Source organism: Manis pentadactyla, chromosome 11, assembly GCF_030020395.1.
Source record: "Manis pentadactyla isolate mManPen7 chromosome 11, mManPen7.hap1, whole genome shotgun sequence".
NCBI lineage: Eukaryota > Metazoa > Chordata > Mammalia > Pholidota > Manidae > Manis > Manis pentadactyla.
In genome coordinates, this window is record NC_080029.1 from 1160716 (window position 1) to 1188160 (window position 27445).

At 63.0% G+C, this 27445-nt stretch overlaps 2 protein-coding genes across 8 annotated transcripts in view; one reads left to right on the top strand and one right to left on the bottom strand.

The window, feature by feature from the left end:
• AHNAK2 (AHNAK nucleoprotein 2) overlaps window positions 1-15674 on the top strand; it is a 32796-nt gene extending 17122 nt beyond the window's left edge. Inside the window, exons 2-8 of one of the 6 annotated variants that reach the window (XM_057488070.1) lie at window positions 1751-1809; window positions 1923-2048; window positions 2651-2752; window positions 3624-3765; window positions 4054-4238; window positions 4366-8026; window positions 9500-15673. In XM_057488070.1, coding sequence (XP_057344053.1) covers window positions 1751-1809; window positions 1923-2048; window positions 2651-2752; window positions 3624-3765; window positions 4054-4238; window positions 4366-8026; window positions 9500-14838 — 9614 coding nt within the window. In that variant the 3' untranslated portion in view covers window positions 14839-15673. Of the gene's footprint in view, window positions 1-1750; window positions 1810-1922; window positions 2049-2650; window positions 2753-3623; window positions 3766-4053; window positions 4239-4365 lie in introns of all 6 variants that reach the window. The other 5 variants (XM_057488067.1, XM_057488068.1, XM_057488069.1 and 2 more) reach the window with 5 other exon arrangements.
• A 2597-nt stretch (window positions 15675-18271) lies between these two features.
• On the bottom strand, window positions 18272-24782 carry PLD4 (phospholipase D family member 4). 2 transcript variants are annotated; one of them, XM_057488074.1, is made up of 10 exons: window positions 23694-24782; window positions 23122-23324; window positions 22283-22544; window positions 22027-22147; window positions 21407-21534; window positions 20631-20831; window positions 19735-19874; window positions 19477-19642; window positions 19301-19398; window positions 18272-18883 (listed from the first exon to the last, which is right to left on the bottom strand). In XM_057488074.1, the coding sequence occupies exons 1-10, from the start codon at window positions 23802-23804 to the stop codon at window positions 18682-18684; spliced, it is 1632 nt and encodes a 543-aa protein (XP_057344057.1). In that variant the 5' UTR covers window positions 23805-24782; the 3' UTR covers window positions 18272-18681. The 2 variants fall into 2 exon arrangements, with proteins under 2 accessions (XP_057344057.1, XP_057344058.1); XM_057488075.1 differs by having other exon boundaries at window positions 18276-18883; window positions 22361-22544; window positions 23694-24776.
• Window positions 24783-27445: the final 2663 nt, after the last annotated feature.

Sequence of the window (27445 nt, forward strand, 5' to 3'; positions counted from 1 at the left end):
GAGGACGGGTCGGGGTCGGTCGGGAGCGCAGGGGACCGCCTGGGCTGGGGGTGGGGGGCAGTCCTGCCGGACGGAGCCCTTAACCTGGGAAACCCGGTGCGTCTCCAGGCAGAGACCGTCAGGATTGAGTTGAGTTCGTGGACACCCTGCCGGCGTTCGAGAACTGCTTGGGGTTAGTATGTGTGGGAAGACCCCCTCCCACACGCTTACACACACTGGAATCGGGTCCGGGACCCCGAATGGAGTTATACTACTATTACTGCTGCGTATGATATTGTTGCAGCCGCCACCGGAGGAGGGGCGGAGGGTGTGTTAGCATGTGCACAGGGCTCAAGGCTCCTTTTTGGGGCACTACCCCGGCCTTTATCAAATCAGCCCACATCTGGGTCCTTGAGGCCTTCACGGGGCCTTTTGCACCTCTCCTTTCAGTCGTGGCCCGTACTTCCCTCTGTGCCCTCATGAAGTCAATTCTGCAAGGGGAGGGGTGTCTGGCAGGGACGGCCCCAGCCAGGGCAGACAGGGAGCCCCCCGGCAGTGAAGAGCCCCCCCTCCCAGCCGTTTTGGGGACAATAAGTACTGTGTGACATTGGCAGGGAGGGCCGCCCACTGGGCCTGGGCCGCCAGCACCTCCCTCCGTGCACAGGATGCTGTGGATGCCGGAATCCGTGAACACCGGCCCGCTCGCTGCCCCATCTTCAAAGGGCTTCTGCATCTGGAAGGCGGCGGAATGTCCCGCCCTGCCTTCCAGCTTCCATGGTGTCAGGTGTTGACTGCATTGTCGTGCCCTTCAGTGGGACAGGTCGTTTTTCTCATTTTCAAAATTCTCTCTTTGTCCTCGTCATTTGACTGCGGCGTCTCTGGGTCTGGATCTCTTGGTGTTTGTCCTGGGGTTTGTGGAGCTCCTCGGGTCTGCAGACGGTGTTCGGTGTTGTCCCTTCAGACGCTGTGTGCACCTTGTTCTCGCCCTTCCTCTGAGACCTCGGCCGGGCACACTGGTGCCCTAGACGGCACTCGGCTCCCAGATGCCCTACTCGTTTTCCATCAGACTTTTCCCCATGTTCTTTCAGTTAGTCAGTTTCTATTAATTTGCAGGTTTTTCAGTTCTTCTGGGGTCTCAGTTCTGCCATTGAGTCCCTCTAGTGACCTTTCAACTCCAGAATTCCTCCTTTGCTCTTTAAAATTAATTCTATTTCTTTATGACATTCTCCCTTCGTTGAGCCGACATATTTTCCAATCATTCTTTAGATGTGGTTTCCTTTAGTTTTTTTTTTGAACAGATTTGTAATAATTGCTTTGAAGGCTGTGCTAACCCAGCATCTGTGGGTGTTCAGTGGTAGTTTCCGTTAACTGCGTTGCTCCTTGGTGAGGGTCACACTTTCCCAGTTCTTTGCCTGTCATGTTATTTTTTGTCGAATGCTGGACATTGTGGGTTATAACTCTGGATCCCAATTTCCCCTCGTGGTTGTGACTATCTATTAGTTTGTGTGTTTTTAAGTGACTTTCTTGGGCTGGCCCTGTGAAGTCCGCCTGCCTTGACTGAGTGCCCCCACCCCCATCCTGGCTCATAGCCCACCGGCTCAGTGTCACGACCTCCCCAGCCCACTGGCTGTGGAGCCTCCCCACCCACTTGTGCTCTCGGATCCAGAGCCCAGGGCAGGGTCCCGTCACCTGCATGGTATGATGCGCCGCTGGGCCCCTCTGACCGGGCTCCCCGCCTGTGGGCTCCGCTAACTCAGCCTTCTCTCCGCAGTATCTGGCCAACAGCTGCAGCCGGAAGAGGCCAGCACAGAGGCAGAGGAGGCCCACCCTGTAAGTGAGGCCTGGGGGGCACGCGGGCCTTCCTCGTACCCTGCCCCACTCCTTTCCTGGGCCTGGCAGAGTCTGGGCTGCTGAGGGTCACCTGACTCTTTCCCTCCTGCCAGGTGACGGTAGGGCCTGCGGATGAGATCGTTCGGCCGCGGCCACAGGGGTCCTCACCTGTCTATGAATGTGCGGCTGAGGGTGCTGGCCTTGGATTCGCGGTAAGCCTGCTGGACAGGGACCCACAGGTGAGGGAAGGCCCAGGGTGGGGCCACAGTGGCCACTTTTCCTCCTGCGTCACCCTGTGTGGGCAGTTCTCACCCATGTGTGTGCAGCCACAACTCCCTCCCCTGCCGCCCACTGGGCCTCAGCCACGCCCACTCGCTGTCCTGGCTCCTTTGCCCCTGGGCCCTCCCTTCCGCTGGCCCAGAGGCAGTCGAGGGGTCGGTGTGTGCACGCGGGGAACAGACCTCATGCGCCTGTGTGTGCTGGAGCACAGGATGTGTGTGCTCACCTGATGTCTCTGGAGAGCCCTGGGGGGACACACTGGAGCAGGCATCTTCACCCGAGGACTCATTCTTATTCTGTTTGTATGTCTTTCTTACCTTCCACACACAAAATCCCAGATGCCGTGGGAGTTACCTGGGGAGTGTGAGCTGAGAGCTGGGGGCCAGGCCCTTTCAGGAAACACAGAGGCCAAGAGTGCCCTTTGCCTGGAGGAACCCTGCCCCTTCTGCATGCAGCTGCATGCTGGAGGTTCTGGGTCTCTGAGCTGGGGTCTCCTGGCCTCCCCGAGTCCCTCCTGTCCCCTGGCTGGCAGGTGGCTGACCCCCGATGTCTGTGGCTGCAGGAAGACACACCGAGCAGACACAGCTCCTCAGGGAGACGGAGATCCTGGTGGAAGTGGGATTCAGGGGGCTCACGGACGTCTTCCAGGATGAGTCGGCCAGAGGTGGGCATGGACGGGTGCTGAGGGTCAGGGGTGGGGGCTCCTCAGGGGCTCCAGCCAGAGATGCAGGGCCAGAGCAAGAAGGAAGAGAGCAGGGAGGCTGGTAGCATGCCCCCGTGCCCTGGGAAGGGCACGCCTGTTCCCCTGGCCATGCCTGTGCAGGGGATGGCCAGGTGCTCCAGGACACTGGTCCAGGCTTCCCCTGACCCTTCTACCCCTATGACAAAGAGCCCAGATTCCTGGCCAGGTGGACAGGCCTGACCTACGTGGACAGGCCTCAGTGTTCTCAGCTGTGCAGTGGGTAAGGCTGCTGCCTGCTGCCCACGCAGGCCACAGAGGGGCTACATTCTGTGGGTTCACCGTGAGGAGGCTGCACTGAGTCCTGCGGCAGCCTGCTTTGTCCCTGGTGGCCCCCCATCGTGGCCAAGGTTAGGCCACCACTGCTGTTGGCTCTGTTTTCCTCGGCTTTTATGACCCTCCTTGGTTTGGGCAATCGCGGCCTCGTATGTGATCAATGCTCGGGGCATGAGAAGGCAAACGGAGCCGAGGGAGGAGGTTTTGGCTGCTGTGTGAGAAGAAGCCTGTCCTCCCAGCTTGTAAGCCCTGCTTGGCCTGGTGGGGACACAGGCTGAGTCCTGGCAGGCGGGACGGGGAGGAGAGGCCACCCCCACTGCCGCTGGGTTCCCCCAGAGCATGCATGCAGCACCGGGCCCGGTGGGCTGGGGGCCTCCACCTGCCCTTGCCCTGGCCTGTCTGAGTGATGGGCAGGACATCTGGATGGACGTCCTCAGGGGAGGTAACCCCCAGCTGATGCCCATGGGGCGACAGTCATATGCTCAGCACACCCTGATGTGCTTCTGTCCGGTCCATGCAGGAGGCAATGGAGGTGACCCTAAAGACCGAGGTGGAGACCGGAGCCAGTGGCTACAGTGTCACAGGCGGTGCGGAGCAGGGGATCTTTGTCAAGCAAGTGCTGAAGGGTTCTGCAGCTGCCAAGCTCTTCAGCCTGAGAGAAGGTGCCATGGCCACCCGTCCCTAGGGTCCCCAGGGTCCCAATCAGGGTGGGAGGGATGTGGAGGGAGCCTGGGCCCTACCTTGAGACTCGGCCCCTTCTGGGCTGGGGATGGCACTGTGAGGGGCTGCCTCACCTGTGCACAGGCAGGTTTCTTCCCACCCTGGGCTCAGGGAGGGGCTGGCTGGGCAGCCATGGGGGGTGTCCTCCTCTTCCACATAGCCCTGCACACCCTGCCCCACAGCAGGACCGGGAGATCTAAGTCCCGAAGGCCCACTCTGTCTTTGTCTAGGGGATCAGCTGCTCAGCACAACCATATTCTTTGATGACATTAAATATGAAGACGCTCTCAAAATCCTTCAGTACTCAGAGCCCTACAAGGTTCAGTTCCAAATCAAACGGAGACTTCCTGCCGGAGAGGACCAGGAGTGGGCCTCCAGCGGCGCTCCGCACGACCCGGAGGACAGTGACACGCAGGTGAGGTGCCACGGCCAGTGGGGAGGGCCCAGCCCACCTCCCTGTGCCCAGAGCCCAGGCCAGGACGGGCCCCGCCCCCACCCCCCACAGCCCCTGTGCCCACACACGTGCTCTCCCTGTGTTTCAGGACAAGGCTGTTGCAGACGGTGACACAGAGACGCCCAGCACGGCGCTGGAAGGAGGTGGAGACCGAGAGAGCCTCATCTCCAAGCCCAGGGAAGGCAGAGGCAGGCGACCCAAGAACGAGAGGGTGTCCTGGCCCAAATTCCAAGCAATAAAGCCCAAGCATGGGCCAGGGCCCCGGAGGTCACACAGCTCCTCAGAGGCCTGTGAGCAGGAGGACGGCCCTGACGCATCCCCCACAAACACAGACACTGAGGCCCAGCTCCCAGCAGAGGAGCAGGAGCTGAAGGCAGGGCCGGACAACCAGCCCCGGAGACGGTTCCTGAACCTGAGATTCAGGGCGGGCTCGGGAAAGGGTCTGGTGCCAGTGGGACGACCAGGAAGAGAGGCCCCGGGTGGGCTGCCCCAGGCTGGGGTCCTGGAGGAGGCAGGGACCCGGGGTGATGCCCGAGAGGACGCCAGGACTGCGCGCAGAGAGGACAGGGTGGCAGAGGCGGAGGAGGGGGCCGCGGCTCCAAGCGAGCAGCAGCGCACAGAGCCCAGCCTGCCCAGTGAGGACTCCCTGGGGGCAGGGGGCAGGGTGGCACCCAGAGGCCCAAGGAAGACCAAGGAGGGGAAGGTCCAGGAGGAGACGGTGGCACAGGGGAAGCCCGGGCCGGGCCCAGCCCCAGGGCAAGACAGACAGGCGCACAGGGAAGGAGGGCCTGGCCTGGAGACCGGGGCTGCCGCGGACGTGGTCAGCACACACAGCCGCCCACCGGAGTTCCAGGTCCGAATACCCACTTTAAAAACACCCAAGTTTGGATTTTCCAAAGAAACAGTACTGGACACAGAAGGAGGAATGATGGCACTCCAGCTGGAGCAGAGGAGGGGCCACCCCGGGAGGAAAGACACGGTGGGGGAGCAGGCAGATGGGGGAGCGGACCGGCAGGGGGGCCGAAGTACAGCCCAGGGGCCACCACCAGAGAAGGAAGCAGGAGCAGGAGACAGGACGCAGGATGGCGAGGAGGACAGCCAGGCTGGGGACGACGACACTGAGGGATGGGACAGAAGGATGAAGACGCTGAGGTTCAAGATGCCCTCGTTTGGGTGGCCACCAGGAAGGGAGCCAAGGGCACCCGCGGTGAGAGTGGTGCAGGGACGGGAGATGGAAAAGGGAAGCCCAGCCCTGCAGATGGCCACGCACACAGATGGGAGCAGAAGACCCACAGCAGAAGGAGGAGACACAGATGTCCAAGAACCAGGACAGACACGAAGAGAAGAGGGACAGAGTGGCAGGAAGGAAACGCATACCACCCCAGGAGACGGGAAGGACGCCAAGGACAGCAAGTTCAAAATGCCCAAGTTCAAGATGCCATCCTTCGGCATGTCTGCACCAAGCACATCCACGGAGGCCTCGGTGGACGTGTCCCTGCCAAAGGCTCGGGCAGAGGTGTGCCTTCCTTCCATTCATGGCGACGTCAACACCAGTGACCTCCCCACTGGGCTCCCATTGGCTGACCTGGACATCAAGACCGCTGAGGTGGTCCTGAAGCTCCCGGAGGGGCCCGTGCCCGGGGGAGAGCTCCAGGAGGCGGCAGCGGGAGCTGGACACACAGAACACCTGCCCAAGTTGCAGATGCCCAGCATCAAGATGCCCGAGGTGGACGTGAAGGGCCCCCAGGTGGACATCAAGGGGCCCAAGCTGGATGTTAAGGGTGCTAAAGGGGAGCCGGCCATCCCTGATGTGGAGGTGGCCGTTCCTAGCATTGAGGTGGACATCCAGGTGCCAGATGCCAACCTGCTGGGCGACCTGTCCCTGGGAGACAAGGAGGTGTCCACCAGACACAGCAAGTTCAAAATGCCCAAGTTCAAGATGCCGTCCTTTGGCGTGTCTGCACCAAGCAAGGATTTGGAAACCTCAGTGGAAGTGCCTGTGCCCAAGGTCACAGTGGAGGCGACCCGGCCCTCCCTGGGAGGAGAGACCCAGGCCCCAGAGTGCAGCGTCCAACTGCCATCGGCTGATGTGCACCTGCCCAGGGGAGAGCTGGAGGTGGTCCTTCCCGGGGCCAAGGTGACAGTATCCGAGGTGAAGGGCAAAGCAGAAGGGGCCCGGATCAAGGGCCACCTGCCCAAGGTGCAGATGCCCAGCACCAAGATGCCCAAGGTGGACATCAGGGGCCCCAGTGTGGATGTCAAGGGCCCCAGCGTGGATGTGAGAGAAGTGGCTGTCCCCAGCCCGGACGTGGACATCCAGGTGCCAGGGGCCAAGCTGGAGGGTGAACTGTCCTTGACAAGCAAGGAGGTGGCCGCGAGAGACAGCAAGTTCAAAATGCCCAAATTCAAGATGCCGTCCTTTGGCATGTCTGCGCCAAGCACATCCACGGAGGCCTCGATGGACGTGTCCCTGCCAAAGGCCCAGGCCAACGTGTGCCTGCCTTCCATCCAGGCTGACGTCAAGTCCAGTGACCACCCCATTGAGCTTCCATCTGCCGACCTGGACAACAAGACTGCCAAGGTGGCCCCGAAGCTCCCGGAGGGCCCTGTGCCTGGGGGAGAGCTCCAGGAGGCGGCAGTGGGAGCCGGACGCACAGGACACCTGCCCAAGTTGCAGATGCCCAGCATCAAGATGCCCAAGGTGGACTTGAAGGGTCCCCGGGTGGACATCAAGGGGCCCAAGCTGGACATGAAGGGCGTAAAAGGGGAGGCGGCCATCCCCGACGTGGAGGAGGTCGTGCCCAGCATGGAGGTGGACATCGAGGTGCCAGGTGCCAAGCTGGAGGGCGACCTGTCCCTGGGAGACAAGGAGGTGTCCGCCAGACACAGCAAGTTCAAAATGCCCAAGTTCAAGATGCCGTCCTTTGGCGTGTCTGCGCCAAGCAAGGATTTGGAAACCTCAGTGGACGTGCCTGTGCCCAAGGTCACAGTGGAGGCCCCCAGGCCCTTTCTGGGAGGAGAGGTCCAGGCCCCAGAGTGCAGCGTCCGTCTACCGTCAGCTGATGTGCACCTGCCTGGCGGAGAGCTGGAGGTGTCCCTCCCCGTGGCTGAGGTAACGGTGTCCGAGCTGAAGGGCAAAGCAGAAGGGGCCCGGATCAAGGCCCACCTGCCCAAGGTGCCCATGCCTGAGGTGGATGTCAAGGCCCCCAGCATGGACATCAAGGGCCCTACCATGCATGTGAAAGGCAAGAACGGAGAAGTGGCATCCCCTGATGTGCAGGTGGCCGTGCCCAGCATCAAGGTGGACATCCAGGAGCCAGGTGCCAAGGTGGAGGGTGACCTGTCTCTAACAAGCAAGGAGGTGGCCATCAGAGACAGCAAGTTCAAAATGCCCAAGTTCAAGATGCCGTCCTTCGGCGTGTCTGCACCAAGCAAGGATTTGGAAACCTCAGTGGAAGTGCCTGTGCCCAAGGTCGCAGTGGAGGCGACCCGGCCCTCCCTGGAAGGAGAGCTCCAGGCCCCAGAGTGCAGCGTCCAACTGCCATCGGCTGATGTGCACCTGCCTGGGGGAGAGCTGGAGGTGGCCCTCCCCGTGGCTGAGGTAACGGTATCCGAGCTGAAGGGCAAAGTGGAAGGGGCCCGGATCAAGGCCCACCTGCCCAAGGTGCCCATGCCAAGCATCAAGATGCCCAAGGTGGACATCAAGGGCCCCAGCGTGGATGTCAAGTGCCCCAGCGTAGATATCAAAGGCCCCAGCGTGGATGTGAGAGGAGAAGTGGCTGTCCCCAGCCCGGACGTGGACATCCAGGTGCCGGGTGCCAAGCTGGAGGGTGACCTGTCTCTGACAAGCAAGGAGGTGGCCGTCAGAGACAGCAAATTCAAAATGCCCGAGTTCAAGATGCCATCCTTCGGCGTGTCTGTGCCAAGCACATCCACAGAGGCCTCAGTGGACGTGTCCCTGCCAAAGGCCCAGGCCGAGCTGTGCCTGCCTTCCATCCAGGCCGACATAAACACCAGTGACCTCCCAATTGGACTCCCATCTGCCGACCTGGATGTCAAGACCGCTGAGGTGGCCCTGAAGCTCCCGGAGGGCCCTGTGCCTGGGGGAGAGCTCCAGGAGGCGGCAGAGGGAGCTGGACTCACAGGACACCTGCCCAAGTTGCAGATGCCCAGCATCAAGATGCCCAAGGTGGACTTGAAGGGCCCCCGGGTGGACATCAAGGGGCCCAAGCTGGACATGAAGGGCGTAAAAGGGGAGGCGGCCATCCCCGACGTGGAGGAGGTTGTGCCCAGCATGGAGGTGGACATCGAGGTGCCAGGTGCCAAGTTGGAGGGCGACCTGTCCCTGGGAGACAAGGAGGTGTCTGCCAGACACAGCAAGTTCAAAATGCCCAAGTTCAAGATGCCGTCCTTTGGCATGTCTGCGCCAAGCAAGGATTTGGAAACCTCAGTGGACGTGCCTGTGCCCAAGGTCGCAGTGGAGGTGACCCGGCCCTCCCTGGAAGGAGAGACCCAGGCCCCAGAGTGCAGCGTCCATCTGCCATCGGCTGATGTGCACCTGCCTGGGGGAGAGCTGGAGGTGGCCCTCCCCGTGGCCGAGGTAACGGTATCCGAGCTGAAGGGCAAAGTGGAAGGGGCCCGGATCAAGGCCCACCTGCCCAAGGTGCAGATGCCCAGCACCAAGATGCCCGAGGTGGATGTCAAGCGCCCTAGCATGGACATCAAGGGCTCCAGCGTGGACGTCAAGGGCCCCATCATGGACGTGAGAGGAGAAGTGGCTTTCCTCAGCCCGGACATGGATATCCAGGTGGCGGGTGCCAAGCTGGAGGGCGACCTGTCCCTGGGAGATAAGGAGGTGTCCACCAGACACAGCAAGTTTAAAATGCCCAAGTTTAAGATGCCATCTTTTGGCATGTCTGCACCAAGCAAGGATTTGGAAACCTCAGTGGAAGTGCCTGTGCCAAAGGTCGCAGTGGAGGCGACCCGGCCCTCCCTGGGAGGAGAGACCCAGGCCCCAGAGTGTAGCATCCATCTGCCATCAGCTGATGTGCACCTGCCTGGGGGAGAGCTGGAGGTGGCCCTCCCCGGGGCTGAGGTGACAGCATACGAGCTGAAGGACAAGGTGGAAGGGCCCCAGGTCAAGGCCCACCTGCCCAAGATGCAGATGCCCAGCATTAAGATGCCCAGTGTGGACATCAAGAGCCCCAGCATAGATATCAAAGGCCCCAGTGTGGATGTGAGAGAAGTGGCTGTCCCCAGCCCGGACGTGGACATCCAGGTGCCAGGTGCCAAGCTGGAGGGTGACCTGTCTCTGACAAGCAAGGAGGTGGCCGTCAGAGACAGCAAATTCAAAATGCCCAAGTTTAAGATGCCATCCTTCGGCGTGTCTGTGCCAAGCACATCCACAGAGGCCTCAGTGGACGTGTCCCTGCCAAAGGCCCAGGCCGAGGTGTGCCTGCCTTCCATCCAGGCCGACATAAACACCAGTGACCTCCCAATTGGACTCCCATCTGCCGACCTGGACGTCAAGACTGCTGAGGTGGTCCTGAAGCTCCCGGAGGGCCACGTGCCTGGGGGAGAGCTCCAGGAGGTGGCAGCGGGAGTCGGACGCACAGGACACCTGCCCAAGTTGCAGATGCCCAGCATCAAGATGCCCAAGGTGGACTTGAAGGGCCCCCGGGTGGACATCAAGGGGCCCAAGCTGGATGTTAAGGGTGCTAAAGGGGAGCCGGCCATCCCCGATGTGGAGGTGGCCGTACCCAGCATGGAGGTGGAAGTCCAGGTGCCAGGTGCCAAGCTGGAGGGTGACCTGTCCCTGGGAGACAAGGAGGTGTCCACCAGAGACAGCAAGTTCAAAATGCCCAAGTTCAAGATGCCATCCTTTGGCATGTCTGCAGCAAACAAGGATTTGGAAACCTCAGTGGACGTGCCTGTGCCCAAGGTCACAGTGGAGGCCACCCGACCCTTCCTGAGAGGAGAGCTCCAGGCCCCAGAGTGTAGCATCCAGTTGCCATTGGCTGGTGTACACCTGCCTGGAAGGGAGCTGGAGGTGGTTCTTCCCAGGGCCGAGGTGACGGTATCCGAGCTGAAGGGCAAAGTAGAAGGGGCCCAGATCAAGGCCCACCTGCCCAAGGTGCAGATGCCTAGCATCAAGATGCCCAAGGTGGATGTCAAGGCCCCCAGCGTGGACATCAAGGACCCTACCATGCACGTGAAAGGCAAGAAGAAAGAGGTGGCATCCCCTGACATGCAGGTGGCTGTGCCCAGCATCAAGGTGGACATCCAGGTGCCGGGTGCCAAGCTGGAGGATGATCTGTCTCTGACAAGCAAGGAGGTGGCCGTCAGAGACAGCAAATTCAAAATGCCCAAGTTCAAGATGCCGTCCTTCGGCGTGTCTGCACCAAGCAAGGATTTGGAAACCTCAGTGGATGTGCCTGTGCCCAAGGTCGCAGTGGAGGCGACCCGGCCCTCCCTGGAAGGAGAGACCCAGGCCCCAGAGTGCAGCGTCCAACTGCCATCGGCTGATGTGCACCTGCCTGGGGGAGAGCTGGAGGTGGCCCTCCCCGTGGCCGAGGTAACGGTATCCGAGCTGAAGGGCAAAGTGGAAGGGGCCCGGATCAAGGGCCACCTGCCCAAGGTGCAGATGCCCAGCACCAAGATGCCCAAGGTGGACATCAGGGGCCCCAGTGTGGATGTCAAGGGCCCCAGCGTGGATGTGAGAGAAGTGGCTGTCCCCAGCCCGGACGTGGACATCCAGGTGCCAGGGGCCAAGCTGGAGGGTGAACTGTCCTTGACAAGCAAGGAGGTGGCCGCGAGAGACAGCAAGTTCAAAATGCCCAAATTCAAGATGCCGTCCTTTGGCATGTCTGCGCCAAGCACATCCACGGAGGCCTCGATGGACGTGTCCCTGCCAAAGGCCCAGGCCAACGTGTGCCTGCCTTCCATCCAGGCTGACGTCAAGTCCAGTGACCACCCCATTGAGCTTCCATCTGCTGACCTGGACAACAAGACTGCCAAGGTGGCCCCGAAGCTCCCGGAGGGCCCTGTGCCTGGGGGAGAGCTCCAGGAGGCGGCAGTGGGAGCCGGACGCACAGGACACCTGCCCAAGTTGCAGATGCCCAGCATCAAGATGCCCAAGGTGGACTTGAAGGGCCCCCGGGTGGACATCAAGGGGCCCAAGCTGGACATGAAGGGCGTAAAAGGGGAGGCGGCCATCCCCGACGTGGAGGAGGTTGTGCCCAGCATGGAGGTGGACATCGAGGTGCCAGATGCCAACCTGCTGGGTGACCTGTCCCTGGGCGACAAGGAGGTGTCTGCCAGACACAGCAAGTTCAAAATGCCCAAGTTCAAGATGCCGTCCTTCGGCGTGTCTGCACCAAGCAAGGATTTGGAAACCTCAGTGGATGTGCCTGTGCCCAAGGTCACAGTGGAGGCGACCCGGCCCTCCCTGGGAGGAGAGACCCAGGCCCCAGAGTGCAGCGTCCAACTGCCGTCGGCTGATGTGCACCTGCCTGGGGGAGAGCTGGAGGTGGCCCTCCCCGTGGCCGAGGTAACGGTATCCGAGCTGAAGGGCAAAGTGGAAGGGGCCCGGATCAAGGCCCACCTGCCCAAGGTGCAGATGCCCAGCACCAAGATGCCCGAGGTGGACGTCAAGGCCCCCAGCGTGGACATCAAGGGTCCCAGTGTGGATTTGCACATCATGGAGGGAGAGGTGACTGTCCCCAGATCTGCCGTACCCCTGGAGGTGCCTCTGGCATCCCCATCTGTGTCACAGGGGGACGCTCCCTGGCCCAGCCTGCAAGGTACTCCAGTGTACCCCGCCTTCACGAGCGTTCTCTTGTCCCAGGTGGACAGTGGGACTGGCCCAACAGATTCACCATTTCCCACATCTTGTGTTCAAGTGACTTTTCCTATGTTTCGTCGGCCGAGGTTCGTGTTTTCAGTCCCAAGAGCTGGCATTGCTGAGGCGCAGCCTGCTTGCACAGAACGTGCCCTCGCACCGTCTCCTCCAAGCCCCGTGCGCCGACCGGACCCATCGGCTGGGGAAGCCGCAGTGTTCCTGCTGCCGTCTGCAGGTGTCTCTGTGTCCACAGGGACAGAGGGGCTGTCGGGCACTGTGGGGACATCAGCCGTGGCTTCAGGGGCCGCTCCAGCTGCAGATGCCCCCTGCAAAGGGAAAGGCAGTTCCCTGAAAACGCCAAAGCTCGAGCTTCCATCCTTCAGGTCATCCCCGAAGAAGGGGGCAGGGTCCAGAGAGGACCCTGTTGGCAGCCTGGGGGGTGTAGAGATCAGCCTGGTTGTAGACGCGGTCCCATCAGACGTCCCAGCTGGTGTTCATGCTGCACAGATGGACGCACCTCCAGATGTGACTCCTGAAAAGGATGCAGAGAAAGGAGTGGTCCTCACCCCTGGCTTTGCCGGGCTGGAGCCCCCACTCCCCAGCACGGGGGTTCCTCGGAGAGGGGCCGGGCTGCTGCACACAGACCCTGACTCTTCCCTGTCCAGTCCCCCAGGAAAGACTGAGTCTCCAGCCACAGGAACCAGCAGCGGCAAGGGTGGTGGGGACACTAGTGCTACTGCTGTCCCCTCAGACACAGCAGGCGTGAATCCCCAGCTGCCTTGGGTCCATGTTCCCAGGCTGGGCCTTGCCACGCCCACCCTTGGACCCTGCGAGGGTGACCTTCCTTTTCCCAAACATGGCCTGTCATTCGGAGATGGTGGCACAGGGCATGGGTCTGGGGACAGCTCAGCCTGCCAGCCTTGTGGGGAGGCCACAGCCCCCTCCACAGAAGACCCCCTGCCACCATCCTGCAGAATGGCAGATGGTGAAGGCCCAGCAGAGGGAAGCCCAGAGTGGGCTGTGCTGGCAGGGTCTCAAGAGAGCTGGCACAGGATGCCCACGCTCCACCTGCCCAGTGCCCGGCACTCCTCCGAGGAGAGAGGCGGGGCTGGGGGCCCCAGGGGTCTGCTGTGTGCACCTGCTGCCGGCTCACCTAGGGAAGGAGTCAGGAGGCAGGACACCCACATTCCTGGGCCAGAGGTGACCGTGTCCCTACAGTCCCCAGAGGCTGATGTGGGCGTGGCTGCTGCTGAGAGCACGTCCCACGCAGATGTTCTAAGGCACAGTCTTGACAGCAGAAGCTCGAAGCTGCATCTCCCTCCTGCCAGGGTGTCCGCCTCTGACCCTAGCACTTTTGAGGCTGGGGTCTGCCCGGGCGAGGGCCCCCTTCCCCTTCAGGTTCCCCAGAGGAGACTCCCAGAATCTTACCGTCTTCCCCGAGAAGCAGGCAGGGCAGTTCCTCCCGGGCCAGCAGGACAGGACCTTTCCAGGGGGGAGAAGGGGGCAGGGGAGTGGTCTTCCCACCCCGAGGGACCCCTTAAACTGAAGGTGTCGACAACCGATGTGCCATCCCAGATTTCCGTAGTGACCACGAGTCAGCTCTGGGAAGATTCGGTGCTGACCGTCAGGTTCCCCAGGTTAAAGGTGCCAAGGCTCACCTACCCTGTCCCCGGCTCTGAGGCTGACATTTTCATCCCTGCTGTGAGAGAAATCCAGTGCCCAGACAGCAGCCTTGGCATGGCCCTGCAGAGGGAGAGCCCTGGAGTCTGGGATGCCAGCATCCTGAAGGCAGGCGCCGGGGGGCCCAGGGAGCGGCCTGTGGTCCCTGGCCTCTCCTCAGAAGCTTCCCCCATTTCTAAGGTCAGAGTGCACATCCAGGGAGCCCCGGCAGAGAGCCAGGGGGGCGCCATGTGCAGCAGGGTGACGGCTGAGTTTGCCGGCGTAGCGGATCCCCGGGCATTCTCCACGCAGGTTGTACGGGAATCTGAGATCCCAGCATCTGAGGTGCAGACACCTGCCTATGGATTCTCCTTGTTAAAGGTGAAGATCCCAGAGGCCCTGCCTCGGGCTGGAGCGCGTGTGGGGACCCCAGACTCCCGGCTGAGGCAGGCTTTGCAAGAGGCTCCTGCACGTGCCGCCCCAGGAGCGGACCCCGCTTCTGGAGATCTTCAGTCTGACACCGGAGAGCCATTTGAAATGATGTCTTCCAGTGTCACCGTGCCTGGACTGCAAACATGTGTGGTTGAAGTTTGCTCTGGCCACCAGTTTGCAGACAGCTGTTCGGACGAGGAGCCTGCGGAAATCCTTGAATTTCCCCCTGAAGACAGCCAAGAGGCGGCCCCGGCTGAAGAGGGCAGGGCTCCAGGAGCAGAACCCGAAAGCAGAAAGGGTTCCGGTCTGTTCCGGCTCTGGCTCCCAAACATTGGGTTTTCTTCCTCTGTGGACGAGAAAAGCGCCGAGTCCGAAGACACACTCCAAAGGCCAGAGGCGGGGCCGCCGCCCAGGCCGGAGAAGACGGGCTGGTTTCGCTTTCCGAAACTAGGGTTCTCTTCGCCCACCAAGAAGAGCGCGCATGCCGAAGATGAGGCGAGGCTGGCGGAGCAGAAACTCCAAGAGGAAGCAGCCACCTTCTTCGATGCCCACGACAGCTTCCCCCTTGAAGAGGACGACGGGAGGCGCGCAGAGGCCGCGGGCCCCACGCCAGCTCCAGCGCGGTGCTGACATCCTGGAAGAACCGAGCTCGTGCTGCTGGAAGAGCACAGCAAGGCCCGCGGGGATCCTGTGCCGAGGCCCGTGACCGAGTGCGGGCCGGAGGGTCACTTTTTGGCAGAGGACAGCCACACAAATGAAGTCTGAAGGCAGAGCCATGACGTGCACAGAGCACGCCTCCTGACAACGTGTGTCTACACCGCTTCACAGGGCCCGAGAACAGCGGGCGGCCACCCCACGTCCCACCTCAGCCCCCGCTCCCCCAGAGCTTTGGAAGCAAGTGCAACCACCTGGCCCCTGCAAGACACCAGCACCCACAGGGCCACAGCACCCGTGACAGGGTGCTGGAGAGGGCGTTTCCCGGGGCGGCTGCCGAGCCCGCAGAGCCGGTCTGCTCCTCTGCAGAAGGGGCCAGAGGCGGGGCGCGTGGCTTCTGTGCATACTGCCCCACGGTGCTCCCCGGTGAGCGGGCTCCCCGTGTCTGGCACACCCCAGGAGGACCTCCCCTGCTCCCTCGCGCTGTGCTTGCTCCTTGCTGACGGTCTCACCTGGCGAGCTCCGCAATGCCTTGTGTCATGACATGCACGTGCTGGCAGAAGGGTGGCACCTGTGGTGTCCCTATGTGCCCACCACCTGCCGCTGTCCGCTGATGCCCCTCTGCCTTGCCAGCCCTGCCCTGAGCCCCTTGGTGTACACAAGGCAGCCAGGCCCAGATGGGATCTGCTGCCCACCTGGGCGGCCGTGCAATAAAGAAACCACACACCGCACAGTGTCCGTGGGCCTCTTGTTCCGGTCAGGCTCACCTGCACCTTGCCCTCTCCCCACCCACTCCAGGCCCTCATCTCTGGGTTGCTCAGGAACACACAGTGGCGGGGGACTCTTAGCGTGGTTGTCCACTTACCCGTTTGTGTGCATGGAACCTCCGCTGGGCCAGCAGCTGTGAGGCCAAGGGACAAGGCCGGGTATGGCTGGTGGCATAGACAGAGGCAGTGCGAGGACAGGCGGCCACGCACAGGGCAGGGGCGCATGGAGAGATCCCTGGCCCAGAGGTGAGCTGGCTCATTGGGCCACTACAGGGCCCGTCTCAGGCGCTTCCTGGCGCAGCAACCTGCATCCCAGCCTGCAGGAAGCTAATCCACGTGGAGAAGCAGGTCAGTTCACCGGGGCTCCTGCACCCTCTCAGTGGTCAGAGCTCCTGCTCACAGCCACCCTCGGATGCCCCCGGCTCCCGGGGGACAGGAACCTCCAGCCACGGAGAGCGGTGGCTGCCCTCAGGACTGTGGGGCAGGAGGGCCAGCAGGGCCCCCTGGAGGCTGTGGGCATGGGAGGTGGCCTGCTGCCCGAGGCGGCCTGCCCTGGTGCTGCCCTGAGAGGGCCTGGAAGGGTGGTGGCCAAGGGGCAGGAGCGGGGGTGGGGAGGACAGGCCGAGGCCGTCCCCATGCCACTGCAGCAGGCCATGTCTGTCCCTGGGGCTGGCTGGGAAGGTCGCCAAGTTAGGGGATGTGGAATCCTCTATTAAGTGCAGAAGGCCCCTGAGTGGCCCTGGAGTGGAGCAGGGGGAAGGAGACAGTGGGGCCTTTTTCTTGCAGTCAAGAGAGGCCGTCACCCTCCCAGGCTGGCCCCCGCCTCTCCCTGTGTGTCAGGTGGACATGGTGGGCGCGGTGCTCTGGGAACACCAGTGGCTATCTCCTGGTTCTGTGGGGTTCTGTCCACCTCTGAACCCGGGATCACGGCCTTGGCGCCAGTGGCCAGAAGGCAGCAGTCCCGTCCCGTGGGGACCCACCGAGCGGCAGAGCCTCCCCAGGGCCTGAACCTCCTGGGTCCGGGCTGTCCATGCTGTGTAACGATAACACAAGTTAGCAGCTGGAAACAGCACACGGTTACAATCTCTCAGTTTCTGAGGGTCAGCAGTCCACGTGCAGCTTAGCCAGGGCCTCTGCTCAGGGGCCCACAGGGCTGCCATCCAGGGGCAGGCCAGGCTGTGATCTCATCTGCAGACCCAACTGGGGAAGAAGCCACTTCCAACACGCAGCTGCGGCAGTGTTCAATTTCTTGCAGGCTGAATGATCAGCAGCCTCTGTTTCTTGCTGGGCAATCTCTGCGCCCTGCCATGGGGGCCTCTCCGCGGGGCAGCCCACAGCCTAGGAGCTGGCTGCAGCGAGCCAGCAAAGGCCAGACTCCTAGCAAGACGCTGGCACTCTTAGGTATTCCTGGACGGGACATCCCACCCCCTCCATGCATTTCATTTGTTGTAAGCAAGGACAAGTCTCGCCCACCCTCAGGGGGAGGAGACCACCCCAGGGTGTGGGGCCTGGGGGCCATGTGAGAGCCTGTCCACTGCAGCCCAGGGGGCCCCATACTCCCCAGGGTCTCTCAAGCCTCATCAAACTGGGTGTCCTGTGGGGGTCTGCTTTGGAGCAGGAACTTCGAGGCAGCCACTAAGGTGTGGCCGCCAGACCCAGAGTGTGAGAAGCAGCCTCCGCCAGCCAGGCCTGGGACAGTCACTGTGGCCTGTACCTGTTGTCCCACTGTGGCCTGGAACAGAGTCCTCCTGGTCCGTGGTGGACCAGCCTTGTGGTGGGGAGCTGGCTGAGTGCCTCAGGACACATGCAGTTGCCCCAAGAACAAGACAGCAAGCCTTAGAGGGCAGAGCAGGTCTGGGGGCCGCCTGCTTCTGGGGGGCTATTGCCTTGCAGTGCATGAATGGGGCACAGGGCTGGGGGAGCTGCCCCAGCTGCCACCAGTGCTTGGCTTGGTCAAGTGCAGCTCCCAGACCAGCTCCCAGAGGCCTGGACACTCACAGACCCACGGCCCCCCCGTTCAGACCCTCACAAGGCCTGGCAGGGAGGCCAGCTGGGCTCAGAGGGCCGTGTCCACTGGCAAGGATGCCAATGTCTAGGTGCCCAGCACCGACCCAGCCTGCACTCCCTGGGCAGAGAGGACTAGGGGAGGTGGGGAAAGGGCACCGAGATGGGGGCAGGAGCCTGGTGTCCACTTGCCTGGCCTCTGTAGGGCCAGGTCCCTTGGACCACTGAGCCAGCCCCAGACTCCAGAGCAGGGCAGGTAGGCTCTGGTGCCCTGCTCAGAACCAGGAGATGACAGAGGCTTCCGATCAGGCACTTCCAGCAGAGGGGCCAGAGCGAGTCACTGAACCAAGATTCAGGCGCTGCGTCTGCAGAGCAGGTACCCAGGCGGGTCCCAGGACAGGGTGGATTCAGAGAAGGGGCTGTATGCACACCAACCCAGCATGGTGTTGCCACGCCTCCAGCCACCTCAACCTGATCCTAAGGACTCTACCCACACAGTCCCAGCCCCCTGCACACCAGGGCCAGCCACCACGCTGCCCCTGGTGCCATGCAGCAGCCCTGGGCCCACTCCCCACTCCAGGCCCCGCCCCCACCGGGTGCCCCTCACTGCCCCTGCTCCTGCCCCTGGGTTCCTACAAAACAGCACAGAAAAGCCTCAGGGGTCCCAGTGCAGAGACGTGGCGTGGCCTGACCCAGGGGCCATGTAGACACAGGGCCTTCACAGGGTTCAGGGAGCTGAACAACAGCCTGGTACCAAGGAGGAGGGGGAGAAGCCCCACGCTGGACTCACGAGAGGCAGGGAGGCACAGAGGCAAATATATTCTAAAGGCCCTTTTTGAAGGCTAGACAGAGGGAGTCAGGGAGGAGCATCCTGGAAGGCTCCCTGCAGGTGGGGTTTAAGAGGGCTGGATTTGGACAGCAAACAGTTTGCACCTGGGGAGTCCTGCCCTGACCAGGGCTCAGGGGGATGGAGCTGCTTGGTGCCCCAGTGTGGAGGGCGAGGTGGTTGGATGGGAGCAGAGCCCGCCACGGGGTTCTGGTCCGGGCCTCAGTCCTGCCAGACGCAGTCCTGCCCCTGGGCCTGCCTGTCAGAGCGCACAGCATAGCGGGAGTTCCAGTCTCGCTCTAAGAGCTGGCGCAGCCGCTCCTGCGCGGTGGGTGGCCCTGGCTGGGTGCTGGGGGCCCCCTGGCTGAGCACCGGGCCCACCCCCGAGGTGCTGCTGAAGTAATTTTCGGACCAGTTGGAGGTGCCCGCCAGGATGTGGGTGGGAGATGCTTCTGCGCAGGTTCACAGGTCAGGGGCGCCCCTGCAGCCCCAGGAGGGCCAGCCAGCACATCACAGGTGGAACTCTGCACTCGTTGGCCTGGACAGGCGGCCCGACTCGGCCTTCCCAGGGATCGGCGCTTCAGATTTTCCTGTGTGCCCCATGGAGCCAGGTGACAGCGGGCTGCTGGCCCGGTCTTAGAACCCCACTGGAGACCCTGACCCCTCTGAGCCACACATGAGAGCGTCCCCTTCAGTGCCCGGGCCCGGCCAGTGCCTGGGGATGCATCCACCCTGTGGGGCGAGGAGCCTCTGTCACACCCACTCCCATGGCCCCCCTCAGAGATGCCAGGGCCCCGCGCCGCCAGGCCCGAGCCCACCCCTGCAGGCCGCCCCCCACCCACCTATGTAGGCCGCCCTCTCGGTGACCATGAATTTGCTGTGGCTCACTCTGCTGAACGGGATGTTGGAGTGGTTCCTCACTGGCACAATGAAGACTTTCTTGGGGAGCAGAGGGGTGTCAGGAGGGAGGAGGGCCACCTGGCCCCACCCAGCCCGGCCCCAGGAGCAGGTGCTTACCACGTCCACTGAGACGTGGGCTGCAGGGTTGCTGAGGGCCTGCAGGGACCGCAGGTAGGGGAACATGCTGGGGTCCGTGTTGAGCCAGCAGCTGACCAGCAGGCGCAAGTGCACGCCCCTGTCCACAGCTGCTGCCCGCAGCGCTGTGTCCAGCACTGGCCAGTACCTGCAGAGGGGAGGGCGTCGGTCCTCGGGGCCAGGGCGCTGGTGGGAGGGGAGGCTGCGGGAACTGCCCTTGGGCGGCTGCCTGGCTCCCACCTGGTGGGGCGGCTGAAGCGTGTGGTGGGGAAGTACTCCATCACCGTGGCATAGATGAACGCCTGGGCTCCTCTGATCACTGCCAGGAGCGCGTCCAGGTCCTGGGTGCGGCCGTGGGGGCAGAGCACTGGTGGCGAGGCCTGCAGGGGAGAGAGGCCCCGGGGGTACTGCCGCCCCGTTTCCGTCCACTTCATCCCGACCATGCACCCACCCTCCTGCACTTGGGAACCAGCAGGCAGACAGGAGGTGCTGCCTGGAGGGGTCGAGGGAAGGGAGGGTCTCAAGAGGCTCTCAGGAGCCTCAGGTTGGCCCCAAGTCTTGGTGGGAAGGCCTGGGAGCAGCCGACTGTCCTGGGCTCCAGGCCCCCCTGAATTCCTGTAAAGACAGCACCTTGCACAGGGAAGGTTCTGGGCCTGCTTGGGGGCCCCATGTCTAGGAAGGTGCTGGGGCTCTGACACTGGGTGTCCACTGTTCCCAGCCATTGCTCCTTGACGTAACGGCATCTGCAGGTTTGCACGAATGGCTCGGCCCACACCTCAGTCTTCCTCCCACAGAGAGTGACAGAGTCAGTCACCGAGGGGCTGGTTCTCCCCACCCTCTGCAGTCGGAAGCCAGAGCCTTTTGACTCCACCAAACAGTGTGCTTCGGGAGCCCCAGGGCCACAGGGTGCCCCGCCGCCTCCCAGGCCACCTGTCTCCCATGGATAGCAATGGCTGGCATCCTTTCCTGGGGCTGGGCCTGCCGACAGCAGCCTGCCCCTCGCCCCCGCAGACCGCAGCCCTGTCCACGGCACTGGCTCCCCAACCTGAGGACCCAGCAGGCGCTGTGGTATGGAGCAGGGCCCCCCATGGATCTTGGCAGCCAGGGGGCTGTGACAGCCTCGTGACCCCTCTTACCGAGAAGTAGGCAGTGGTGGGCACCCTGTCAAATCGGCCCTGGAAGGGGTGGAAGTGGTTGATGTGGGAGGAGAAGTTCTGAGGCCAGGGCTTGGGGAGGACAGCCTTTGGTGCCCCCAGCACCCAGTAGGTCTGGAATGTCTTGTCCAGGTCCTGGGCCAGGTGGCTGCAGTTGTAGATGACAGCGCCCAGCTCTGTCACCTGCAGGGAAGGGCAGTGGCTGCTGGGGGGCCCTCGGTGGGGCTCTGCAGGCCCCCAGGCGAGGGACACCGGCAGGAAGCAGCCCCACGCTGGCGGCCAGCACGGGGCAGCCTCTCTGCAGGCCCCGTAACAGACAGGGTGCTGGGGGAGCTGCGCGTGCGGCGCCCAGGGAGTCCCTGTCTTGAACACGTTTCCAACGATCAAAGAAGTACATGTTAATTACCAAAAAAAGAGCAAATGCGCAAAAACACAAAGAAGAAAAAAATCGTTCTTCACTGCCAAGGGACAGCCGCTATCCCTTTTCGCCATCGTTTTCTGACAGTGTTTTAATGTGTTGCTTTTCCTAAACAGGACCGTGCTTGGCGGTCTGCGTGCCTCCCTGGGTGAAGTGACTGGAACATGCTCCCTGCGGCTGGGTGGTAGCCCACGGTGGGTGGAATCAGTGACTCCCATCGCTTCCGCTATGGGGCCACATGACAGATGTGGCTATACTGCCCAGGGTGATGGCGGCTGCCTGGGGCCTCGGGCAAAGCCCCGGAGTGGCGGCTCTCCCCTCCCTGGGCTCTGGGACTCACCTGTGTCAGGGACCGCCAGTCCATGTTGGCACTGCCCAGGTAGATGTGCCTCCCATCCACGATCCAGAATTTGGAGTGCAGAACACCCCCAGTGAGCTGCGTCATTGGCACGTACCGCACCTGGGCACCTGGCCGGGGGTTCAGGGAGACAGTGACCTAGCCCTTGTTAAGGGGCAACTCCATGGAGAGCCTGGTTCCTGGCCCCTTCCTGTTAGCTGTCCTCCACAGTTGATGCTACCATCGTCCCCATGTTATAGGTGGGAAAACAGGCACCCACGGGCCCAGGATCCTCCAGGCAGCCAGCCCAGGGCCCAGGGCTATGGGACAGCGCCCCTTGCCTCCTGCCCCCCGGCCGAGCCCCCAGCCTGAGCCCCCACCTGCAGGTCAAAGCAGCCGGGCTCAGAGGGGCCGAGGCGCGCTGTGCTCTGCCCCAGGGAATGGCACCTGGGCTCCTCGGACCGGCCCTGCCCTGGGTGGGGCTGACTGAAAGGCACGGGCCACTCTGGCCTTCTGAGCTCCCGGCCTCCCCCGAGGCAGCTCTGCTGTCCTTGGTCTCATCCCGTGGCGCCAGCAGGTCAGCCCACGCTAGGTCAGAAGACCCAGGACGGGCAGGTGCCTACCTTGGGCTGCCAGGACCTGCAGGTCTGTGGACTTCCTGGCCGGCGCTGGGCTGCTGGTGGCCACAGCCAGAGAAATGTTCCTGGCCAGCAGCTGCTGCAGTTTCTGAAGAAGGGCCTCTCCCTGCAAAGCCAGGCCAGCTGTGAGGCATGCCCCCAGGCTGGTCTCTGCCCCCAGCCCCTGCCAACTATGCAGGACCCAGACATTCCCCAGGAGGTCACCCTGGACTGCCCATAGCTTGGGTCAGAGGAGGTGCACCCCGACTTGCTGTGTGCCCAGCACTGGGCCAGGGGGGACAGCCTGCGGCCTGATTCGGCAGCGGGGCCCGGGGCACACCAGCCGGGAAGACGAGTCGTTGACTCCAATGTCGGGCCCCGTGAGGGACCAGTAGAAGGAGGCCATGTGGATGCTCTCCCGGGCGGCGTTCAGCAGCTGCGGCCAGGCCTGGGCCAGGGGAAGGAGAGAAGGGCTTCCGGCAGCGAACGGCAGGTCCTGGGGGATGCTCTTGACAAGGACAAGCCTGTGGAGAGGGCCAGGGGCCCGAGCATGAGCCGCCAGTCACCTTGGGTCCCCTTCTGTCTCCACTGGCCAAGCTGGAGAGGCCACTGCCAGTGCGGCCCCGGAGCCCAAGCTGAGGCCAAGGGTACCCGGAGGGGACAGCCCACCAGACAGGGCAGGAGCAGTGCTTGAGGGGGGCCAGGAGCGGGGCAGGTTTGGGGCCCAGGTCCCACTGCAGTCCAGGGCACTGCCCTCGGGGGGGAGGCGGCCAGAGCTGACCAGGAATGGGTGGGCGCCCACCCGTGGGCACCCACCCCCGCCCCAGGGCATGTCTGCAGGGCACTCCAGGACTCCCGTATGGGGCAGGAAGGGCTGAGAAGGTGCAGGCCTCAGCCCAGGTAAGACCGGGCTCACAGCCTGTCGGAGCCCCTGGGGGGCAGCCCCCCCCATTCCCCACCCCCACCAGTCTACCCAGTTCGGCCCCCACAGGCTCCCCCTGCCTTCAGAAAGCAGCATCTCCCAGAGGAGCTGGTGGAGGGCAACGCCTATCCGTCTGGGCAGCATCGCCCGCTCCCCTGCAGACCCCCAGCCTCACTCACCGGCAGGAGTCCTTTGGCAGCTGCTGCCTGGCCTTCCCCAGCAGGGGCTCCCAGGCCGGTCTAGTGCCACGGGCCCCGGGCCTGGTGGGCCGCACTGCAGCGCGTGTCTGGGCCCAGGTGGAAGGAGGGTGCGCTTGCCACAGGAGGTACGTGAGAGCTGCAGTGCCAAGCCACAGCAGGGCCAGCCTTCCCAGCACCTGCAACTGGGGAAGGGTGTCACGCTGGGGTCCCCAGGGGACGTGCCGTGCCGTTCTTCCAGGTGGGCCGAGACGGCCCCTCAAGTGTGGAGACTGTCCCCGGCTGCCAGGGAGGGCCAGGCTGCAGCTGGGTGGGGCCACAGGGGCAAGGGCTGAACAGGGCACAAGCCCGCTGTGTTAGGGACCAGGAGGCCTGGGCCTGCTCGGTGACACCGCGGCCATGTGGCGACTCTCAGTTCCCCCAGGACAGAGGGACGTGGGCAGGTGCCAACAGCCCACTGGGCAGGGTGCCCCCGAGTCTCCCCCTTGGCTGGCTTTCTGGCCCAGGCGCTCTGTGAACCTGCTGAGCCTCCTCCTCTGGGACCCCAGTCCTACCATGCTGGCCTCTCTCTCCTGTGGGCTGTGGGGTGGCGTACAGTAGGGCCACACAGCGGCCACCGATGTTCTCTGCAAAGCTCTCGGCACCTGCACAGGGTGACTGGGCATCAACCACAGCTTCGCCCGGCTGGAGCAGCCCCACCGTGCCCAGGCAGCTGGGGGCCCCTAGGGACACCTGCTCAAACTCCCAGACGCCTCCATACCCCTGTGCACGGCGGGGCCCTGGGTGAGAGGCCAGCCCTTGGACTCTGCTGCAGGCGGCCTCCATGTGGAGCCCGAAGCTGACCGAGCCCCCGCTTCTGTGCGTGTGCGTGTGCGTGTGTGCCTAGGCGCCTGCCCCTGGCTGTGTTTCCCCTCTTGCTGGGTGTCTGGGTGTCTGAATCTTAGTTCCTTGTTTCAACCACAACGGCAACTAGCCTAAGCGCCATTTCTGCTTTTGCTCCTGCCTGTAGCTAGCCGCTTCCCTTCCCTGCACAGCCCCCTCCTGGGAGCCAGGCAGCACCCCTGTCCCAGCCAGGAAAGCATGGCACAGAGAGGGCGAGAGGCCCCGTGTGGGCTGAGTCGGGGCCCCACGTTCCTTTTGGGGCCTTTCCCTCAGCAGCAGGAGTCTGCAGCCATCGGAACGGAGGACCTGTCCCCACTGGAGGTGGGCCCCTCCCTGCTGCGCCTTGAATGCCACCATGAGCAGGTGCTCCTGAGTTCAGTTCGCCCTCCCTGGAGGGTGGAGAAGGGTTATACACAGCCAACCTCTGACTGAGAGGTCCTTGCCTTGGTTGGGCGGGGGCCTGGGGCCACACCACATGCCTGTGGGTGGAGCTGGCCAGGCATGGGGCCTCCAGAGGCAGGCCCTCAGCACAGGCCCCAGTGCCACCACAGGTCAGACCAGGGGCAGCTGGCTCGGCCTCCAGGCCTCTGGGGTCTGTGCAGGGCTGCCCTCCCACAGGACTGAGGGCCTGCCTCAGCACGGGGACGAATGGCCATAGGCACCAGGCCTGGGGGCTGTGTCTGCCCCAAGCCAGGCCGTTACAGGTCGGTGGGGGCCCCAGAAACCAGAACAAGAGAAGGGGCTGGGCAGGGTCCCCAAGGCATGGCACCCCACCCTGCCATGGAGTCCCCTAGAAAGGAGCCAGGGACCCCCTACCCCCACCCCCAGCCAAGGTCTCAAGGGTGCTCCCAAAACTTGGCAGAGCTGAGCTCAGGGGTCCTGCTCCCTCCCTGCCACCCCCAGGGAGGGCTCAGGGCTCACTGGCAGACCTCTGTGGTGAACAGGGGTATCAGACCCTCTTCACTGACTCTCAGGAGAGGCTGGGGGCTAGGTGAGGGGGGCACCAGGGACAGAAAGCCTTGAGGGGCTGCTGCCCACCCCAAACCACCCGGGAAGAGGGTCTCTGTCGACCAAATGTCTGGGCAGACAGGCTGGTCAGAGTGCAGTCCTGCCCCCAAGGCACCTCCCAGGCTGCCGATCCCCAGAATGGGAATCTCCTCCTGGCCATGGGGAACCGTGCTGGCGCCTGGGGAGGCTGGCCCATCTGCGCTGGCGTCTCAGGACACTGGCAGGCCAAGACCCTTGGGGGCAGCTCTGAGCACCCCAGCCTGTGGTGGGCTGCCGTGGGACACGGCCCGCACCAGAGGTCATGACCAAAGGTGTGGGACTTCCTGCTCTGCAGGGTGAAGGGGGCAGCTGCCCAGCCTGGGCTGGGACCAAGGGCCTGCTCTCGCCTCACCAGGAGACCCCGAGGCCCTGGTGGTCCTGGCTGCGCTAGAGGCTCTGTTACCCTCTAGGTCTGGGGTTGCTGGCGGCCTGGGGCCCTGCGGTGGCGGCTGGCAACCCCCTTCCCAGGGCAGGGCCTGGCTCTCCTACCAGGCCCTGGCCTCACTGGCACTTACCTCTGGGGGGTCCCACCTGAACGTCCATCTTGGCCCCAGCTGCCCCTGCTCCAGCTAGCTGCCCCAGCCCGCCTACTGCCTCCCCTCTGCAGCTTGCCGCTTCCCTTCTGGCCACTTCCTCTGAGTCCTGAGTAACCCCCCCGCATCCTGACAGACACCGGGGCTGGCTAAGCCCGTCAGCGGTGGGGCTGAGAGCTTTACCCTCCAGAGAACCCCCTCCTCTCCGGCTGACCACAGGTGGACTCCACCGTCAGAGGCCTGGGTATCATGGCTGGGCTTGATGCAGACCGTGGACCCAAGGAGTCATGGCTTGACAAGACTGTTTATTTCTCTTTCACACAAACCAGGCTCAGGGGCTGCCGGCCTAAAATTGGTGTCGGCCCCACAGCCACTGGCAGCCAGGTCCCTGCAGTTCTCAGCTCCCAGTTCCTAGGGCTGACCAGCAGCCTGAGGGTCCCACAGTGGCTGCTGGAGCTCAGCTGTTACCTCTGTGTTCCTAGAAGAGCATAAGAGGCATCCAGAGGAGGCACCCTGGAGTCCCACAAGGGCACGTGCACTTACAGTCCCGTGGCATGGGACTCAGTCACATGCCTGCACCTCGCTGCAGGGGAGGCTAGGAAACGGAGGCAGCTAGGCCCCCGTTCTGGAGAATGCAGGTGGCACCGCCCACTGGCCTGTGTGAAAAGGCAGGCCTGGCTGTAGGCCGCCAGTGCTCAGCCCCGGTTGCCAGGGAGCAACCCTGCCTCCCCATCAAATGGGGCTCCCTGAGTACCGGAGCTGGCAGACTGGGCCATTCAGCATGGCCCCTTACCTTTGAATGAGGTCTGGCCGCTGCCGGCTCCAGCCTTGTGGGGCCCTGTCCAGGGTGCTGACCTCAGGGTGCCCACAGGAGAGAGTCGCTTTTCACTGGGCGGGAGCAGCTACTGAAGGCAGGGCCTGCGGAGGGGGCCTGGGGCCAGTGTGAGGGGCTGGGAACTGACGGTGAGGGTGCAGGCCCCAGGCCCCTGCGCCTCCCAGACCGTCTGCCCCAGCCGGCCTTGGTCTCTGCAGGCTGAGCGCTGCTCTGTCCCCCCAGGAGCAGGGCTGCACATCTTCCCTCCCCTGGGTACTGAGGGCGGCAGTGCCAGCACGTAAAGGCTGCTGGTCTGGGAGCCGGAGGTCCGGGTGTGGCTGCCATGTGCGCGTCCCTGCTTCATGTTTGGGGGGCTGGGCTCCCCTTCTGTGAGGCCCTGTTCACGGCTTTGGGCCCATTTTTAAATTGAGTCATTGACCTTTCCCTATGGATTTGAAGGACTTACTTATATTTCCTGGGTTGTCCGTTGTATGTGTGGAAACTTCTCTCCCTTTGCTGCCTTGTTTATACTCCCGATTTTCAAAAAAACCTCAGACACACAGAAAGTGGAGAGCAGGGTATGATGAGCGGCCTTTTGCTCACCACTTGGATTTCATGGCTGCAGAATTTATTTACAGGGGCCTTTTATTTACCCTCCCAGTTTGGGGCAGGAAGTCTGAGATGGAGGCCCCGGCGGCTTCTGTGTCTGGCCAGCCTGCCTCCTGGCTCACATCAGCGCTGCTCCTCACATGGCAGAGGGGCCGGCGAGCCCTGCAGGGTCTTTGAGGAGGGCGCTCACCCGCCACAGGGCTCTCCCCTCATGACCTAATCACCTCCCAGAGGCCCCTTGTCCTGACATATCATGTCAAACCTCAGGATTTAAAATATGAATTTGGGGGGGACATATACTCAGTCTACAGCGATGTTCAAATGCTCCCAAATGTCCCTGAAATGTCTTTTCTGGCTGATTTGCTACCGTATCCAATTGAGGTCCCCACACTGAGTTTGCTTTTTGACTTTTAAATCACTC

Excerpts from the sequence above, each read along its gene's own strand:
- PLD4 (XM_057488074.1), bottom strand. The coding sequence starts at position 23,804 with ATGCCCAGTCACCCTGTGCAGGTGCCGAGAGCTTTGCAGAGAACATCG. Across the intron at positions 22,545-23,121 it reads CTGCCAAAGGACTCCTGCCG|GCTTGTCCTTGTCAAGAGCA; the intron begins GTGAGTGAGGCT and ends CCCTCTCCACAG. Across the intron at positions 19,399-19,476 it reads CCCACGTCTCAGTGGACGTG|AAAGTCTTCATTGTGCCAGT; the intron begins GTAAGCACCTGC and ends CTGCTCCCCAAG.